We start from the raw sequence: 18,950 nt of genomic DNA on the forward strand, positions 1-18,950 counted from the left end.
AGTCTTCCTTTTAAGCTATTTGAAGGGGAGAAATAAACGGTGGGTTACAGGGCCACGTTCATATTGGTTATAGGTAGAGACTCACCTCACTGGCCTTAGGCCAGACTGATGTGAGAACCCATGGTGGGTCACCATTAGAGAATGTGGCTTCTTACACCTGAGCAGATGACATACAGCTAGACTCATCCTTACTTGGAGAGTAGACTTGGGTGAGATTTATTGGTCACCTCCAGAGCGGCAGACTTGGCCCTAAAGGTCTTGAATCCCACATGTTGACCACTTGAGCTTTTCTGTGATTAAAGATTTGAGACCATGAAAGTTTGATCTGACTCATTTGTGGAAAAGAAATCCCACGAAGCATATTTGTGGTTGAATACAAATTTTCCTTTAACCAGCTGAGACTTGTTTCAAGCCCTGCCTACTCTGGTCTTAACATGAAGGGCTCTCCTCAGGTGCTTTCAAGTTTTCACGGCACTTTGACATTTGCTGTGTCCTTTAAAGCAGACAGGGCAGGAATTTTGGAAACCGGAGGCTGAGAGAGGTGAATCTCCCAAGGTCAGTTGGTTTCCCAGGGTCAAATTCAGGCCTTCCAATGTCAGGTCTTCAGATTCCCACATATTTTATTTCCTGGCCTCACAAGGGAACCAAGGAACCATATTCAAGCATGGCTCAAGGCTTCATAAGGCCAGCTTCTTCTCCTGACTCACCAGGAATGGTGCACTGGCCCCCTTTCCTTTGCAGGCCTCCTGTTTCTCCACTAAAGGCATGTGTCTGAGAGGCAGGCACTGCCCCTGGAGGTGGTCACGATGGGAGGTGTTCGATCAGGATGGCACAGAGATTTCTTATCAGAATCTACTTTGATCCCTTATTACTGTTTGCCTAAGGCAATGGATGAAAAAGGTTTTCAGTATGAATCTCAGTTTGGTAGGAAAGAGAACTGCCCATAGCCGTGTCTGCTGTGGGCAAGGAGTATCTTAGTCATCACGTGACTCTGAGACCTCATCCCATGTAAGCTTCTCGGGTTCTGGACTTTCACTTTAGCAGAAAAAGCAAACAAGCACAAGTGGAACTTCTGAGTTCATGGTTTACTACTTGGCTTTGCTTTCCAGGTGCGGTTTGAAGGCTTGACAGGAAATGTTCAATTTAATGAGAAGGGACGCCGGACCAACTACACCCTCCATGTGATTGAAATGAAGCATGATGGCATCCGAAAGGTAAAGGCCACCTTTGCTTCCATTCCAGAGAGGAGAGGGCCAGAGCGGAGAGCCTTGTGAGCCCATCTTTCCTGGACTGGATCTCTTTGAAGAGACTCAGGCAACAAGGATTCTAGACTCAGCTCTGCCACTAACCAGCTGGGACTTTGGGCAAGTCAGTTCCTTTCTCTGAGAATTAATTCACCCATCTGCAAAATGGAGATAAAAATCTCTACCTTTGTCGCAGGGTACTAGTGAAGATCGAAAGGATGGGAAAATACTTTGAAAATATAAAGTAATAGAGGTATATAAATGCTACTGCTGTTCCTGAGGGATTCTGAAGAACTCAGGAATGTGGTTACTGATGACATTAACCATTTTCTCCTGATCCACATTTGGTCATATCCACTCCATTTTCCATACAGAAGGAGTGAAAAATATGTGTATGTGTTTGCATATATAATATATAGTATATATGCATATTAACTTTTAGAATAACATTCAAATCCTTGGAAAGCATTCACAATTTTACCAGAACTTGTGTTGTGTGGTCTCTGCCAATCTCTCCACCGTTGACCTTAGATACTCGCTTTCTTTCTCTCTTGATGCCAGCCATTCTGATCAACTTTCACTTGCTTGAATAGATCACGTTCTCCCTCACCTTGGAGTTTTCATACCTGTTCCCTTTACCTGGGACTCTCTACCCCCTTCCCTTCCTTTTCTTGGCCAATTCCTCCTCAATTCCTTAAGCACTCAGAGTAAATGTCATGCCCTAGGGATGCCTTCCCTGGCCTCTCCTGTTTATGCCTCGTGGCAGCCTCTATTATCCTGTCCATGGCCTCCATCATATTCTTTCTTTCTTATGATGGCATGATGTAGTGGTAAGAGGCATTGCATATCATGGTAGAATATTAGTAGAGTGACATGGGTCAGAGGATTGGCTCTGGAATCCTGGAGGTCATTCCTGGCATCACCACTTATCAGTCTGTGATTCTGGATAAGTCATTCAGGTTCTTTGTGCCTTAGTTCTCTCATCTGGTAAATGGGGATCGCCATAAATAATGCCAACCTCCTAGGCTCACTTAGGGGATTAAATGACCTAATGTGTGCAGAAATTCTAAGGGCTGGGCCTGAGACATTGAAAGTTAGATCTTAATCTCTCAAACTTCATGCTCTCTATGCCCACGATGTCAAATACAGTTGCTACTAGCCATGCATAGCTATTTAAATTTAATTTTTAACTTAACAAAACTTAAAAGCCAGTCCCTCAGTTGCACTAGCAATGTGGTAAGTGCTCAAGAATCAATGTGGTTTAGTGACTGCCATACTAGACAGCACCGATGTATACCATTTCCATCGTCACAGAAAGTTCTACGTAACAGCTCTGCTTATCCTTTCTGTCCCCACCTCCCATAAACCTATATCCTTTGCTCTCCCGTCTGGAACCCCACCCTGTATATCATAGTCTGTCTCACCACATCCCATTTCCCAAGGCTGTATTGTTTTTTTTGTTTTGTTTTGTTTTGTTTTGTTTTGTTTTTTATTGCTGCCGTGACAAATTACTTCCAACAGTGGCTTAAAACAACACAAATTTATCATAGGTCAGAATTCTTGCTTGAGTCTCACTGGGCTAAAATCAAGATACCGGCAGGCCTGTGTGCCTTCTGGAGAATCTATTTCTTGGTCTTTTCTACTTTCTTCTTGAGGCCACCCATGTTTCTCAGTTCATATTCCCCTTCCTCATCCTCAAACCCAGCAACATCACATCTGACCCAACCTCACATCTTCTCTCTGACCACAGTCAAGAAAGATACTCTGCTTTTAAGAACTCACATAATTGGTTTAGACCCACACCAATAATCCAGGATAATCTCCCCATCTCAAGGTCTGTAACCTTAATCCCATCTGTAGTGTCCCTTCTGCTATGTAAGGTGACAGGTTACAGGTTCTGGGGAAAGGGTATGGACATCTTCAGAGGGGCCATTACTCTGCCTGCACAAAGGCCAAGTTTCAATGACTTCTCTATCATCACTCCTTCCTCACCCAATAGAAGGCTTCTCTTGTCTTTTTGTGTTCCCACAGCACATGTGACGTCACCAGGACACCAGCACACTGTCTCCTGTTGCAGTGCATTCACATACATCCCATATTTCTTCCTAGATTGTGAACACTTTGAGGACCCAGAACCCATTTCCCACCTTCTACTGGGCACACTTCAGGAAGCGGCTATAGTAGGCCCACTACCTGTGTTAACTTTCAGCAGTTGCCAAACAGGGCTCTCTATCTGGTTCTGAGCATAGCCACTAGGAGCATAACCACTTTTCAGCAAACCTTTGGCATGGTGATTGCACAAGGGCGTTGTCCTTGGGGACAAAATTTACTGCAAGGGATGCCCATCCAAAAATAGTCTAAGTCTGAGTTCATTTCTGTTATCCCCTGTTCTACAAACTCCCATGCTGGAAAAGACATCTGCTAGGTGACTTAACTCTTACAATCCTCAATCTCCACATCTATAAAATGGAGACATATCATGTATGCCTTGGCACCTGATCATTGTTCAGTGAGTGGTTACTAACAGGTATGGCAAATGTCAGGAGCTGTTATGTGACTAAAGTCTACAAGCCCTGAGATGACTTATTTATCTTTTTCAAAGTATTTTTTTTTCTTTAGTGTGGTTGTGAAGAATATCAGCCTTCATGATATATAGCTCCCCTTTCCTAGATGGATAAACTGAGGCAGGCCAGCCCGGTAGGCCGCCTAAGGTCCCACAGTGAGTTATAATGAAACGGGCCCCATGACTCTCCAGGCCACACTCATCTTGCTGCAGCAGCTGCCACAGCTGAATGGCTCCAGAACACAACTGGAACATTTCCAATGACTGCGGAGGAGTGAGGAGCTCAGAGTATTTTGCTGTCCTTAGAAGGGACACCAGTTACGTGACCTCCTCCCCAGCCCTTCTTCCTTTCAGATGCAGAGAAGAAGGGGCAGTGTCACCCCTGCATGGTACATGAAAACATAAAAGCAGTTCTTTTGGGTAAGGACTTGGGCAGGCAAGAAGTTTGCTCCTACACAGAACATTGTTGACCATGGACCTGGGCTCTTGCTCAGAATCCTCAGAATGGCCTACTGCCCTCAGGGCGGAAAAATACTATCTCCTGTGGACGAAATTGGCACATGCATACTACCTATGAGCAGTTGCGTGTTTGTCAAAATTAAAACATGGGTGTTTATCTAGTTCTTTTCCCTGCAGTGTAGTGGGGTGGTTGAAAATAAAGCCAGATTCTTCCCTGCCCATTAGCAGCAGGCTAGGTATATTGGGGACATAGTGGTAATGAGATAAGGATGAAGAGAAGGCAGAGGCTTCTACCCCAGCCTGGTCATCGCCCAGCAGGTGGCTTTAACTTCTCTGGGTCTTTAAAATGAGTGAGAGGTGCTGGGCTGTGCAAACCTCAGTTCCTCTCAGCACTGACACCATGGACGCCGATGCATGTGATAGCATCCCTGTGAAGCTTATGCCTCCAGTCAAGTTGTCCCTCTCTGGGCTGGGCTTTGACTCCCTCAGGGCAGGTGGGGTTAGGGACCCTCTTCAATGGATGAAACGCCCATCAGTGGGAACTTCCCCAATCACTACCCCCGGGAACACGGGTCTCAGTCCTTCATGTTGACCTTAAACCTCACCAGAGACTGTGGGAAGCCTCCTTGTCTCCTCCAAATTTGCACGACATCAAGAGCTCTCCTCAGGAGAGGACTCATCATAGCAAGACTGGCAGTTCTCACACTTGAGCAAGTAGAAGAATTACCTGGAGGCCTTGTTAAAAATAGAGATTCCTGGGTTCCCCAAAACTGGACATTCTGCTTTAAGAGAACAGAGATGAGTCTCGGGAGTCTGCACATTTAAAAAGCCAGCTTCCCGAGTGGAGAGGCTCCCAGTGCTCTAGGTGGTTTGGTGAGAAACACAGGCAGAATGGTTATGAGCTTGGGCTTTGGAGGCAGACAGGCCAGGATTTAAGTCCCTGCTTTGTTCTTCAGTAGGCACGTGACCTAGAACAAGTTACTTAGGCTCCCTGGACCTCAGTTACATCATCTCCAAAAGGGGGATAATATCCTGTACCGCACAGGGTCACTGTCAGAATTAAATGCAACGGTGCCTCCTACCTCCACAGCTTGTAGTGAGGGATTCAGAAAAGCAGCTCCTGGCATGTAATCGACATCCAGCACATGCTTTGTTTGTTTGTTTAAACTCCCTTCTTTAGGCCACAGGGGTTTTTTTTGTTTTTTGTTTTTTGTTTTTTGTTTTTTGTTTTTTGTTTTTTTTTGTCAGCCTTGAGTTTGAGTGAATCAGGCTGTACAAGCCTATGGAATGGATAAATCACCAAACAGAAAGAACAGAGTAACCTTAAAATCCACCAGCAAATGGCTGTGCTTTATTGTTTCAGATCCCAAGGCTGTTTTCCAGCTTACTTCCCCAAGACTAAATTCTTGCTTAGACTGTGGGCTCAAGCATCCTTTGTTTACAGGGAATCTGACTTGGAGAAAATCAATTCCTCTACATCTGTGGCTTCAGGCCTTTTACTCAATCAGCCTCCTAGCAAAGTAATTCCTCAGATTTAAGAGTGACCTAGTTGTGCTTGTTTCAGTAAACATTACGTGGCCTTACCTGATATATGTAATAAAGAGGAGCTGCTGTTGCTTGATTTGGGGCCTCAGGGACACTCTCCTGATCTTTTGGCCTATATCCTTGGCACTGATGTGCCAACAGATACCCTCTAGGTATCTGGGTCCAATCTGACATCCCAGTGAAATGTGCACACTTCCAAGCATCCGTGCATCATACATTTAGCAGCATAGATGCCAGATTTGGCGTTGGCTCTGCTAAAGCTAAATCCTCAGGAAATCTTGTTCACCAGGGGGTACCGATGTAGAGATCTCTATCTGAGATCTAAAATACCTCATCAGATCCAGGTTGGATCACAAATTCTGATAAATGACTGCCAAGGGAGAAGTGTAGGGAAAATTCTCCAAGGTCTTTCATCAAGGGACCAGCATTGTGAATTTTAACCATCTTTCCCATCATCATTGGCCCTCTGTCTAGCTTCTGACCTGATTGCAGGCGTCTACTTTTCATTGCAACTTGACTTGAGTCCCCCTGCCCTGCCTTGCCTTATCCTGCCCTGCCCTGAGTTTCTTATCCTGGATTCTGACCCTCTGAGTAACTAGAAAGGAAAGCATGGGCAGGAAAGCAAACTAAAAGTGACACAAAGTCCTGCTGATGTCAGAAGTAATCTAAAGTCCCAAAGAATTCACAGCCTTCCATTCCATATGATCTTCAGAAGTTTTTCTGTAAATCCTTGCTCCCCAACTTTGGACGTGCCAAATCCTCTTATAGCTCTAAGACATTGCTCTAACCCAACCACCTCTGTTTCCACTGCTGACCCTAGAGCCTAAGCCACCCCCACGCCATCCTGGATGCATATGGGAGCCTCCTTACCTATTACCTAGTCCCACTATCTACATCCTTGCCCTTTTGTAAGGTCGATATGCATCAGGTTCTATTGTTTCTCTGCCTACAACTTTCCCTTGGCTTCCTGTTGCAGGGAAATATAACTCCTTCCCTTGACCTTCAGAAAATAGAGGCTGCTTCCCTCTGGCATGAGCTCTTGCTCCTCTGTCACTAGCTCATCACTGCACAGCTGCACTGACATCGTTCCATCCCTTTACCTGATGTTCTCTATCATTGCAGTTTTGTGTGCTCTCTCTCCCTGTGGTTCAGGTCTCTGCTCAAGTGAAGTCACTTTGGAGAGGCTGTCCTTGACCAAGTTATCTAAAGTGGCCCCCACCATCTGGCACAATCCCATTATCCCATTCTATTTTTTTTTCTTAATGCTTAACCCTTCTGATCTATTCTTGTTGGCTTAGTGATCTAGATTGGGGTTGGCGGACTTCAGCCTGCAAGGCAAATTCATCCCACTGCCTGCTTTTGTACAGCCCATGAGCTAGTAGTTTTTTTTTTTTTTACATTTTTAAATGGTTGAAACAAATCAAAAGACAACTATTTCATCATATGTGAAAATTTCCCAAAATACAATTTCAGTATCCATAAATGAAGTTTCTTTGGAACATAGCCACGTTCATTTGTTTAGATATTGTCTGTGGCTGCTTCTGCACTACAACAGCAGAGATGGGTACTTAGAAAAGAGACTGTGTGACCCACAAAGCCTAAAACATTTACTCTCTGGTTCTTTCCAGATAAAGTTTGCTGACCCCTGGCCTGGGTATATATTGTCTTTCTTCCCCTCTTCTCCACCTTCCTGCCACTAAAATGCCAGCTGTCTAAAATCAGGGACCACAGTTGTGTTATGTATTATACCTTCAACCCCTGCAGTATATTGACACATAGTAAGCACATGCAAATAAATGGCTTTTTATTAAATGAGTAGACAGTTTATTGGATGTTGCTGGGCAACCAGGGTGCATACTATTCTGGCCCATATTTCCATAGATCTGCCAGCAAGTAAGAAAAAAAATGCTGGAAAATTTTAAATAACACTTACAGCAGAATTCAAAGTCATACATAAACATATTAAGTTCAAATTCTTTAAGTAGGTTAGTTAAGAAAACCCTAGGTTCAGTGACAGAGAAACTCTGAATTATTAGCTCTTTAATGCAATAGATGTTTAATTCTCATTCACCTGGTGACCAGTGTTTGGACTGAGGGCTCTGGTTAAGACTCAGGCTTATAGAGGCTCCATTGCCCGTTTGCATCATTCTGGCTATCAACATCTAGCTAACAGATGAGGAAGAAAGAAAGCAGAAATTGTGCTAGAGATTTGAGGGAGTCAGACCAAGAGAGATGGGCATCATTTGTGCTGTGTTCTGCTGGCCAGAACCCAATCCTCTGGCCCACCTAGGTGCCCCATGGGCTGGGAAATGTAATTGCTGGCTAGGGAGCTACTTCCTGCCAACACCTCTATGCTAGGGAAAGAGAATAAGAGTCCTTGCTGGTCATCTAGTTGACTTTGCCACAATAGGCAACCTACTTTTAAAAACTGTATTACAATGGATCTCATTTTCGGAGGTCCCCAGGCTGTGCCTTTACAGGCAGCTGAGAGATACAAATGTGTAAATCTGACTTGCTGACTGTGCAAGGTAGATCAGTTGAATTTACTGTTCTATAACTATCTCTTTTTTAGACTTCATTCACTTAAAAAAAGCTAATCTATCATCTAGACTCATTTCCTACATTCAAAGAATCTTTAGAGGCAGATGGAAACAGAAGATCAAAAATTATAACTGGCCCCAGGAGAGGACCTCTCACTGTTAGAATTGTTTAAATCCTCTCCTGAATAATGGGCCCCAGTCTTTACCCAGCCACTAGCTCTGATTTACTTTCAGAGAGAATCAAAGGTCCTGCATATCCTCAGTAGAGAATCAAAGTGCTGTATAATAATCCAACCCATTTCTCCAAGAAAGGGAAATTTGCTCTCATCTCTGAAGTGTAGTGTCTCTTCAAAACTCTTTGTCAACTTTCGTTTCATCGAACTGTGGAGCCAGATTTCTCAACTGCTAGCTTATGTGAGGTGCAGGCCGGGTTTTGGCATCACCCCACTCTTTTGACTGGCAATATTGTTTTATTTCCCTACAAAAGGGTCAGACATCAAATAAACTTGTTTATGACACTTAGCTATTCCTCTAGCTTTTGATATCAAGGAAGCTGTATATAAACCAAGCTATGCAGTAACTTTTATAGATCCCAATTTAACAACTAATGCCACAATACTAGCTTTGAAGGACCACTATCTTGAGAAATTAAAGTCTCTTTCTAAGTAGTATAAATCTGGCCTACAACAGATTTATCTTGCTTTTTCCCCCTATCCTTTATCAAAATAACTTGGGATTTTAGAGCAATGTCTTGTGGTTTGCGGCACACTTATCCTAGGGCATTCTGCATGTAAGGAGGGTTACTTTGCCAAATGAATTTGAGAAATGCTCTAAAATAATACACTTTTTCTTTAGAGATTGATAATTTCAATAGTAAATTGATACTGAAATGTCTTATACTATAGAAGCCTGCTAGCCTTCAACTAGGCATTACCCTTAGACTAGGCATTAATATGAGCCACATACAGCTCTCATTGTTGTCCATGCATTAACTCCTTCCATCCTCACAGCAAACCTCAAGAGACAGATACTCCTGATGTATCCATTCCACAGAGCAAGAACCGAGGCCCACTGAGGTCAGGTAACTGGCCAAAGATTAGTAATTAGGGAAGTCTACCTTTTTTTTATGTTTATTTATTTTTGAGAGAAAGAGCACATGCGCATGCATGAGCAGGGGAAGGGCAGAGACAGAGAGGGACAGAAGATCTGAAGCAGGTTCCATGTTGATAGCAGCAAGCCCGACCTGGGGCTCGAACCCACAAACCATGAGATCACAACCTTAGCTGAAGTCAGAAGCTCAACTGACCAAGCCACCCAGGCACCCCAGGAAAGCCCACCTTTTAAACCAGGTCTGTCTATATCAGAGAGTAATCTCTTGACTATCAAGCCCCACTTAAAAAAAATAATATGTAATAATACACTGTAGATTTTAGATTTTGCACATCAGAGAAGGCAACTTGCTCTGTACTGATGGTTTCATTAGAAGGAGCTAAACCTGTGCCTGATTGTGAAGAGGAAAGTAAAAGGGAAGAAAGGAAGGGAATGAGGGGAAGAAGGAAAAGAAAGAGAAAGGGAAAGCGTCATCTGTGGGGGGAAAATGGCATTTGCCAGACCTGCTCCTGAGTTAGTATTGATTACATTAAATAACCTAACCTTTGAGGTCATGCCCTGGCTCCTATGCCCTGCCATGAATCTGCTATATAATCTCTATATTTATAAATTAGATCATTTGATTTCCCCAAGGCTCAGTTATCTCCTTTATAAAACAGAGAAAACAATCCCACACCTGTCTTGTGCTGTTTGCTAAAGAGTTAAATGTTGTGAAAGTACTTTGGAAATCTTTTGAAAACTTGCATCATGATATACTACATTAGTGGCTTTAAACATTTTCAACCAGAGGGCTCCTTGTAAAAGTGAACTCTTAAAGGGATCCCAATACGTGAAAGAGATAAAAAGCAGAACTGAGTGTTTTGGAGAGATGGGGCACCCAGAGCTGTCTCCCATTTTCTGACCCCTCACCCACCTCCTAGGAAAGTGGCATGGAAAAGTCCCCACAGGTGCTCCAGGGTTCCAGGGCCCTGGCCTAGCAAAGTGAGGGAGTCAAGACTGCATCCTGGTTTTGTGCCTGTCCCCTCATCCCTCTCTGTAAAAGAAAGGGGTTGGAAGAAGTGATTCTTCAAGCCTCTTCCACCTCTGACATTCTGGAAATCTAAGTTTCTGGTTCTTGTGTCATTTAGGGAGAAATGTCTCCTTCTGTGCTGACTAAAAGTGCCTAACACAGGCAGTATTGAGCACAGGCCTGCACCAAGGGTAGATCTTGACCCGATGCCCTGAGAGACAAGCCTCTGGACTGTCTTAGCACCCAGTAGGGTCCACTGTCTCCTTGTTGGAAGCACATCTTCTCTTAACAAACATTTCCTGAGCTGCTTCTTATGGAAGAATATGCCATGTTAAGTAAATCATTCTAGAAGGAATAGACCTCTGGCTTTGTCCATCAGGAACCCACAGAACTGTGGAGAGATGGCGACAGACATACAAACAGCCAGACCACAGGGCCAGTGGGGACCTACCTGAGGCACTCAAGGGCCAGCTAGCAGCTTACTGGCCCTGCAGTCAACCTTCCTGGCTCAGATCCTGGCTCCATGACTTGACCGTGACCTTGGAAAAGTTGCCTCACTTCTCCACATCTCAGTTGCTTCACATTTAAAATGGGGGTGATAATTAAGTACCCACTTCATAGATTTTTGTGAGGATGGAAGAAGTTAAAACATTAAAAAAAAGAAAAGAAAAAAACCACTTAGAAGAAAAGAGTGACTGAAACCCAGTAAGCGCTCAATAAATGTTAATTAAAATGATTACATGTTATCATGGAAGCCAAGTCCCCCCTTAGCAACAAATGCAGAGCCAATTTCCAGCTGCATCACCTTGGGCAGGTTACAGACACCTCTAATCCAAATGAAATGGCACAAAAACTTAGAAACACTTAGCATCTGACAATAGCAAGAACATAATCAGCATTGGCAATTATCATTGTTGTTGTTAACAGCAGTGAGATCACAGAGAGAATGGCTTTTTTCCAATGAAACTGGGGAAGGCATCAAGGAGACAGTGCTGTTTGAGTTGACCCCTGGCACAGGTCTCAGCTGTGTGAGCCTGGTCTGAGTTCTGGCTGGTGGGAGGCCTGCTCTTTCCTCTGCAAATGCACTTCCAGTTCTCTTTCTCACCCTCCATCTACAGCCAAAAGAAGAACCACAGAACAAAACACAACTGTCTAAAGATATAGAGAGACAGGACAGAGGTGTGTGTTTGTGTGTGTATGTGTATTAGCCATGCCATTCTGCTCTTCCCAAACCTTCCATGACTTCCTGTTACCTTCAGGATAAAGTCTATATTGTTTAGCCTGGCATTCAAATCCAGGTGTCTCCTGGGGCGCCTGGGTGGTTCAGTGGTTTGAGCATCTGCCTCTTGATTTTGGCTCAGGTCATAATCTCGCAGTTCATGAGATTGAGCTCTCCATCTGGCTCCACACTGACAGCATGGAGCTGCTTGGGAATCTCCCTCTTTCTCTCTCTCTCTCTCTCTCTCTCTCTCTCTCTCTCTCTCTCTCCTCTCCCAAAATTAAAAAAAAAAAAAAAAATCCATCTTCTACCACTTGCGCACTGCCCTCTTAGGCTAACCCTATCTTCCACCTAGAAGCCATTGAACTTACATATCTGGGAAGATTCCTGCCTTTACATCTTGGCACATGTTCATGGTCTCTCCAACCTGAAAGGATTGGGCTCAAACTGTCCATCCTTTACGACCTTGTGTGTTGCATGTGTCATGTCTTCCCAAGTAGACTGGGGAACTTCTCAGAGCAAGGACTACCTCTTAGACTTTTTGTATCTCTCTCAACCTCCCACACAATACTACCAGTGTTTTAGCTCAGAGCCTTGCACACGATAGGGATCCAATAAATATTAGCTGAAAGATCTTGGAAAATGAGCCAGTATAAATAACCCACTAATTTAAAAAAATAATAATGTTTTCAGCCAATAATTTTAGACACTAATATATACTCAGTATTATAATATTTCATAATTGGAAATAAGAGAAATAAATGATAAAGCATAAAATAACAATCACCTAGGAAGTTAAATCTAGATGGAAAAAATACAGGTAAATATAAAAATAAAGCAAAAGGAATTTAATGTTTAAATCGTATGATTCCAACTGCCATTCAGAATGAGCTCAGGAAGAGAAGGGTTAATAGAAATAAAGAAAAAGGGGTTTGAGCTTGTGAACAGCTGCAAGGAATTTAGTTTCCACAGCCATGGCTTGCATTGTACAAAATATTCTAGCTGCATTAAGAGTTAAACCCGCCCCCTCTTCACAGGGGCAATTTCTAGGCTCAGCCCATCATGGTGAGGATGTTCAAAGGGGTGGGACTGGGAGGACCTGGATGGAGAGCATTTTACCTCTTGTTATTTTTATCTACCAATGCTTTAGAGCCTGGTGTGTCCAATATTGTATGATATGATGCCTAGATCCTTGCTTTTTTGTCTGGTGTTGGCTGGGTGGTCCACAGTAAGCCAGTCCTGAGGAGCCTGTCTCATCTCACGTCACCACCTTCCTCTCCTTAACAGATCGGTTACTGGAATGAAGATGATAAGTTTGTCCCTGCAGCCACCGATGCTCAAGCTGGGGGGGACAATTCAAGTGTCCAGAATAGAACATACATCGTTACTACAATCCTAGTGAGTACTCAGTCCTTCATTGAGGTTATCTAGATGTAAGCTAGACCAACACAAAGGTTTTCCCCAGGAGCATAAGCTGGTTGTTCTTCTTGCCGAAACCATGCTATAGGTAGAAAGAGGGAGTAGAAAAAGGAGTTTCCTAGAAATTAGAGATGCTGTTTTCACTCTGGTTCTGCTATGATTTCATTTTGTATACTGGGATAAGTCACTTACCCTCCTTTGAGCCATAGTTTACCCATATATGAGACATAATGGTGAGACTAAATTATGGTGGTTCTCAGACTGTACACTCCTTCAGTAGAAGCCATTTTCTAAGAAAGTCTCCTAAAAGCCAGCACTTTAGCTACTTTATATCCACTGAACTGCTGTGATTTTCAGTGATTGCCTGTGAGAAAGCTGGAGACTGTTTAGGGCCTACTTTCCCAACATAGTGCCCTAGAGGCACCTCCAAAAAATACAAAAGCTCCTGGATCATAATTTAAAAGGGTGAGCTCCACATGTGAATTATGAAATATTCTTATTTTAAGAGTTCACTTTCTTAGCCCAAGAAGTTTTGTAATGGAGGGAACAGAAATACAGGAAGTAGGTTTAGGGACTTAGAGAGACCAAAGTTAACCAACGTTGTTGACATCTTTCCCTGCCATGCCAATGTCCTCCTTACCTATGAGTGGACCCACAACCCACATTCTCTCTCCCCCATTTTTCTACCAGGAAGATCCGTATGTGATGCTCAAGAAGAATGCCAACCAGTTTGAGGGCAATGACCGCTATGAGGGCTACTGTGTAGAGCTAGCAGCAGAGATTGCCAAACATGTGGGCTACTCCTACCGTCTTGAGATTGTCAGCGATGGAAAATATGGAGCCCGTGACCCTGACACCAAGGCTTGGAATGGCATGGTGGGAGAGCTGGTCTATGGAGTAAGTTCTCCACAGGGTGGGGGATTGGAGGACAGGGAGAGAGTTTGACAGAAAATAATTTGGTGGTTGGCTGGCCCCGTCCACAGATGACTATTGGACCCCCTAACTTAGTATAGTTGCTGCCAAAAAGATGAGGTGTTCAAAATCCAATATCTTGAGACATTCTTTGTTCAAGGCTACTTACTGGTCCCGGCTTTCTCAGTGCAGTCTTGTGACTGCAGTTGATCATGACCTAACACAGGCAATACTGAGATTCAGAATGAGTTTTCCTGAGGCAGACCGCTGAGTTGCCACTCCCCTGCTCAAAATCATTTATGGCCCCTCCATATAAACTTCTTCCCTGGTGCCAGATGCACCCTGGATTCAACCTAACTTTCTAGTCACTCACCCCAATATTACCTTTCCGATACCATCCACTTCAGCAAGACCACCCCTGAGTCACTCTGTTCTCTAGAGTGCTCCCTTCCATTAAGTACCCCCAAACTCCTGTCCCTTCTCCAAAAATCTATATCAAATATTGCTTTTTCCAAGGTGTCATTTCTTTCTCCCCATAACAGGTATTAACTCTCCTTTCTAAGTGCTCTTGCCTTCCCCTGCAGGATTTAGTTTCTGTTTCTGTTGTGGCTTACCTTGCCTTGTATAATAGTTTTCTGTGTAATAGGAGTAGGTCTCTCTGTCTTTATATCACTCACTGCACTTGAAATAACACCATGCACGATTGCTATAAAATCTTCAATAAGTTGAAGCATTTCTGAGAAGCCACTGAATGTCTGAATTGCTTTAAGTATTTAAGGAATCACTGAGAAGTAAAAGATCTGATCCCTATCCCCAAGGATCTTAACATTTTATGGGGTAGAAAATACAGAGAGAGAGTAGTAAAAGATAGTATGGTTCAAGGATCAGGCAAGAGGCTAACATGAGTTTGTCTAGCCATCAAGAAAGATATGGAAACTGAAAATTGCCCATGTTCAAATAGAGAGAAAGGCAGCCCAGGAATTTCTAAAGTACAAACAATAGAATGGTGATGGAAATAAGAGAGGTGTAAGGAGAGTGCGAAAACATTGGTCATTGGGGTGCCTGGATGGCTCAGTCAGTTAAGCCTCTGACTCTTGATTTCAGCTCAGGTCATGATCTCATGGTTTGTAGACTCAAGCCCCACATCAGGATCTGTGCTGACAGCATGGAGCCTACTTGGGATTCTCTCTCTCCCTCTCTGCCCCTCCCCTGTTCGTTCTCTCTCTCTCACTGTCTCTCTCTCTCTTTCTCTCTGTCTCTCTCTCTCTCTCTCTCTCTCTCTCTCTCTCTGTCTCTAAATAAATAAATTAAAAAAGAAAAGAAAGAAAACAGTGGTCATTTGTGTAGAGGGCTTGGATTGAGCAGTCAGGGCTATGGTTGAGTAAGAAGTGACAAGGGGAAGAGTGGATTGATTCAGTGGGTACTGGGAGATGATGAAGATACTTGAGTAGAGAAACAACAAATGTAATGTAAGAAGTCAGCCACTACTTGCAGGAAAGGGACCACCACAGCTTTACTCATAGAAACTGAAGATTATAGGCAGAGTCTCTGAGCAGAAGCATATACTAAGTCACAGGTTGATGTTGAGTTCCGGCCAGGATGAAGCAACCATTTAGGTTAAATTCCATTCTCCAATATCAAGGCAATAGGACTCATGATGGCCATGGGAGCCATACAAAGGGAACTCAAAAAATAGATGAAATAAGGAAAATCTTCCATAGGAAAGTGGCTTTCAAGATGACCTAATAAGATGGTTAATGAGTTGAGGAGTGGAATGTACTTCTACCCTTTCTCCTCCCTCTACTTCTCTCACTCTGGGAAGCTCCACTGATGACAGAGAGCTGGACGGTTAACGCTGCATCTGGAGGCTGGTTTCCATGGGAACCTCCACTAGCATTCATCTTCGACCTCACCCCATGGACCACAGTTCCCTTAGCAAAAGGCCTGTGATCCTGGCAGAACAATGGTATGATCATCCTGAGGTCAAGCTTCCCAATAGCCAACAGTCAGTGGTGGGTCACTGGCTCATCAGTAAGAAACCAGGGTTACCTCTGATGCCCCAGGGCCAGCCCTTTCCCATCCATCCCCTCTCCTCCATCAGGCCTGTCCCTCTGTGCTCTATAAACTGTGTTCTCAAGACTCCATGATGGGCCCAATTCAACATCCTCCCTTGAGTTTTGGTCTGGCTTTCTTTTTCTGTACCCCTGAGGAAGAATAGAGGAGTTTGAGGAACTGTCAGCCACAAATAACCAGAAGGTCAGACAAAACTCATTTGGAGGCTCCCAAATTGATTCTTTCTGTGCCTTTTAAATAGTTAAGCCAATCAAGGTCTCTTTCATCTTCTTTTCCTCCACCTTGTTCTTTTTTTTATATGAAATTTATTGTCAAATTGGTTTCCATACAACACCAAGTGCTCATCCCAGCAGATGCCCTCCTCAATACCCATCACCCACCCCCCATCAACCCTCAGTTTGTTCTCAGTTTTTAAGAGTCTCTTATGTTGTTCCACCTTGTTCTTATCAAAACCTGTAGTAGTAACATTTCCACAGGTAGTATGTGCCCGGCGCCATGCTAAATATTTGACCCACATTATTTCATTTCCTCCTCCTAACAACCCCATAAGACAGATACAATTATTTTCCACACTTTATAGATAAGGACACTGAGGCCCAGTGGGGGGGGGGGGGTGAGGGCGGGTATGTAATTTGGCAAAGGACAGCTAGTAAAAGCAGAGTTGTGACATGCAGCCTGGCTTTTGAACTCCAAGCCATCTGAGCACTGGACTGTAAGGCTACTGTTACTGTTCACTGGTGATGGGCATAGCAATAGTGTCTGCATTCTCAGATGCCACATGCTACAAATGAAGTTTCTGCTTCTTGCATGGATTTGGCTTTGTGCTTGATTCACAGGTGGCTTCCCTGCCTGTCCTTTGTCTTGGTGGAGCAGAACAAGAGTGAACTTTGACGGCAGGCACCTGCAAGTTATTGAACCGCTGTAAAACAGGGAAAGTGAATCCCGTATCCCCAGGCTGGGGTGGGGAGTTTACGTACACAGTGCCTGGCTCAGAGTAGCTGTCCAACCTTAATGGTTTTCTTCACATTTCGCCTTTACCTACAACATCAAAACTGTTTACTGTCTCCCCAGGATTGTTTCTAGACATCACATATTTTGTTTGGGGCTCGCCTAGGTCAGTGGTTCTCAAAGTGTGATGTCTGGACCAGTAGAATCAACATCATTGGGGAACTTATTAGAAATGCAAATTCTCGGGGCACCTGGGTGGCTCAGTCAATTAAGCATCTGACTTTGGCTCAGGTCACGATCTCATGGTTCATGGGTTCAAGCCCCGTGTCAGGCTCTGTGCTGACAGCTCAGAGCGTCGGAGCCTGCTTTAGATTCTGTGTTTCCCTCTCTGCCCTCCCCAGCTCATGCTATTGTCTCTGTTTCCCCCCAAAATAAATAAATATTAAAAAAAAAAAAAAAGAAATGCAAATTCTCAGGTATCACGCCGAGATCCAGAAACTCTGCCACCTGCATTTTTAAAAGCCCTCTAGGTGATTCTGACGTATGCTTAATTTTGGAAGCTACTATCCTAATGTCGATTTAAGTAAATAATTTTGAGGATCTGTGGAATGCTTACACTTCACAGTATTCTCACATATTTGAATTCTTTTGATCCTCACAAAACCATCATATCAAATAGGTAAAGCAAAAAATTATTACGCTTTTTTTTTTTTTTTTTTTTTTTTTAGCGAGGGATTTGATATTCCAAAAGACAACAGTTTCACTTAAGGCCACATGGTCAGCAAGTCACCAGCAGAGCAGCCAGGTCTAACTTTCCCAGGTAAGCTCTGCCTTTGACCAATCCTGCAGAGCGCCACTAACAACCTCAGGTGCTGGAAATCACCTCTTAAGACCTCTCAGTCAATGTCAGACAAACCGAAACACTGCAGCTTTGCACAAATCACCTTCCCTCTCTGGACCTGAGTTTTTCTCTATAAAGTAAGGTCATTGAATGTGGCATCTCCCACTGTGTATGTCTCCTACACAGATGGGTCTCTTTTGATGCTCAGGGATCCACGGCCAGATAATTTTAGAAGTATTACATCTACTTACCTCTCTTGGAAGTTCTCAGTGTATAGTGATCTTCTAAAGGTTCTGAGGAGTCTCACCCCACCTGTTTAAGTTCATATTTCCTAGATCCATGTTTCCTAATTTTCACACTGTTTTTATGTTACACTTATTAACATCCTTTCAGAAATAATGTTCTATGAAACAAATCTTGGAACTGCTGAATGAACTAAGCATTATGATGATGTGCTTCTGTGATTTTTCCAGTCCACAGTCCCTTTCATTAACTCACTTCAGGAGGCATCAAACGAATCCATTCAATTCCTGTTACCACCTTCAAAGCTGGTCTTCATTCACCTCCCTTTTGGGTAACATGTAGTAGTCCCTCTAAGTCATTTCCATTACTTTTCTCCTCCGTTCCTTTTCTATCTATGTTAGGGTACAGACAAAAGAGTAGGTATCTTCTCCCTTGCACTTGCTTGTAAGTATTTGCAAAATAATAATAATAATAATAATAATAATAATAATAATAATAAAAGATTTATGCAGTGACTATTAGAAAAAAAAAAGCAGAATTACTATCAAATTCACATTGCTTTATGGAAAGTTTCTTTCCCTGGGTGAGATCTTAAGTCATTCTGAAGCCAGGGTTTTTATTCCACTTGAAGCACCTTCTCAAAAACCCCAGCCAATGACAGTAATCAGCCGAAATCTTCTCTATGCAACACCAGTCGGCAGCTAAGTGGGGCACTCATCTGCACACATCTGTCACCAGTTTCACATCTGGACTGTTGTGCATCATGAGAGAAAGCCATCCACCTGGAACAGACTTGCACAGATGTGTCTCTCATTTCAAAAATGA

At 43.5% G+C, this 18,950-nt stretch overlaps 1 protein-coding gene across 2 annotated transcripts in view; it reads left to right on the plus strand.

The window, feature by feature from the left end:
• The window catches only part of GRIA1 (glutamate ionotropic receptor AMPA type subunit 1), a 305,318-nt gene that overhangs the window by 197,241 nt on the left and 89,127 nt on the right, over nt 1-18,950 (plus strand). For both annotated transcript variants that reach the window (XM_060634778.3, XM_060634777.3), the window contains exons 8-10: nt 1,110-1,214; nt 12,977-13,087; nt 13,799-14,005. In XM_060634778.3, the coding sequence (XP_060490761.1) occupies nt 1,110-1,214; nt 12,977-13,087; nt 13,799-14,005 (423 nt within the window). The remainder of the gene's footprint in view (nt 1-1,109; nt 1,215-12,976; nt 13,088-13,798; nt 14,006-18,950) is intronic.

Source organism: Panthera onca, chromosome A1 (genome assembly GCF_046562875.1).
Source record: "Panthera onca isolate mPanOnc1 chromosome A1, mPanOnc1 haplotype 2, whole genome shotgun sequence".
Lineage (NCBI taxonomy): Eukaryota > Metazoa > Chordata > Mammalia > Carnivora > Felidae > Panthera > Panthera onca.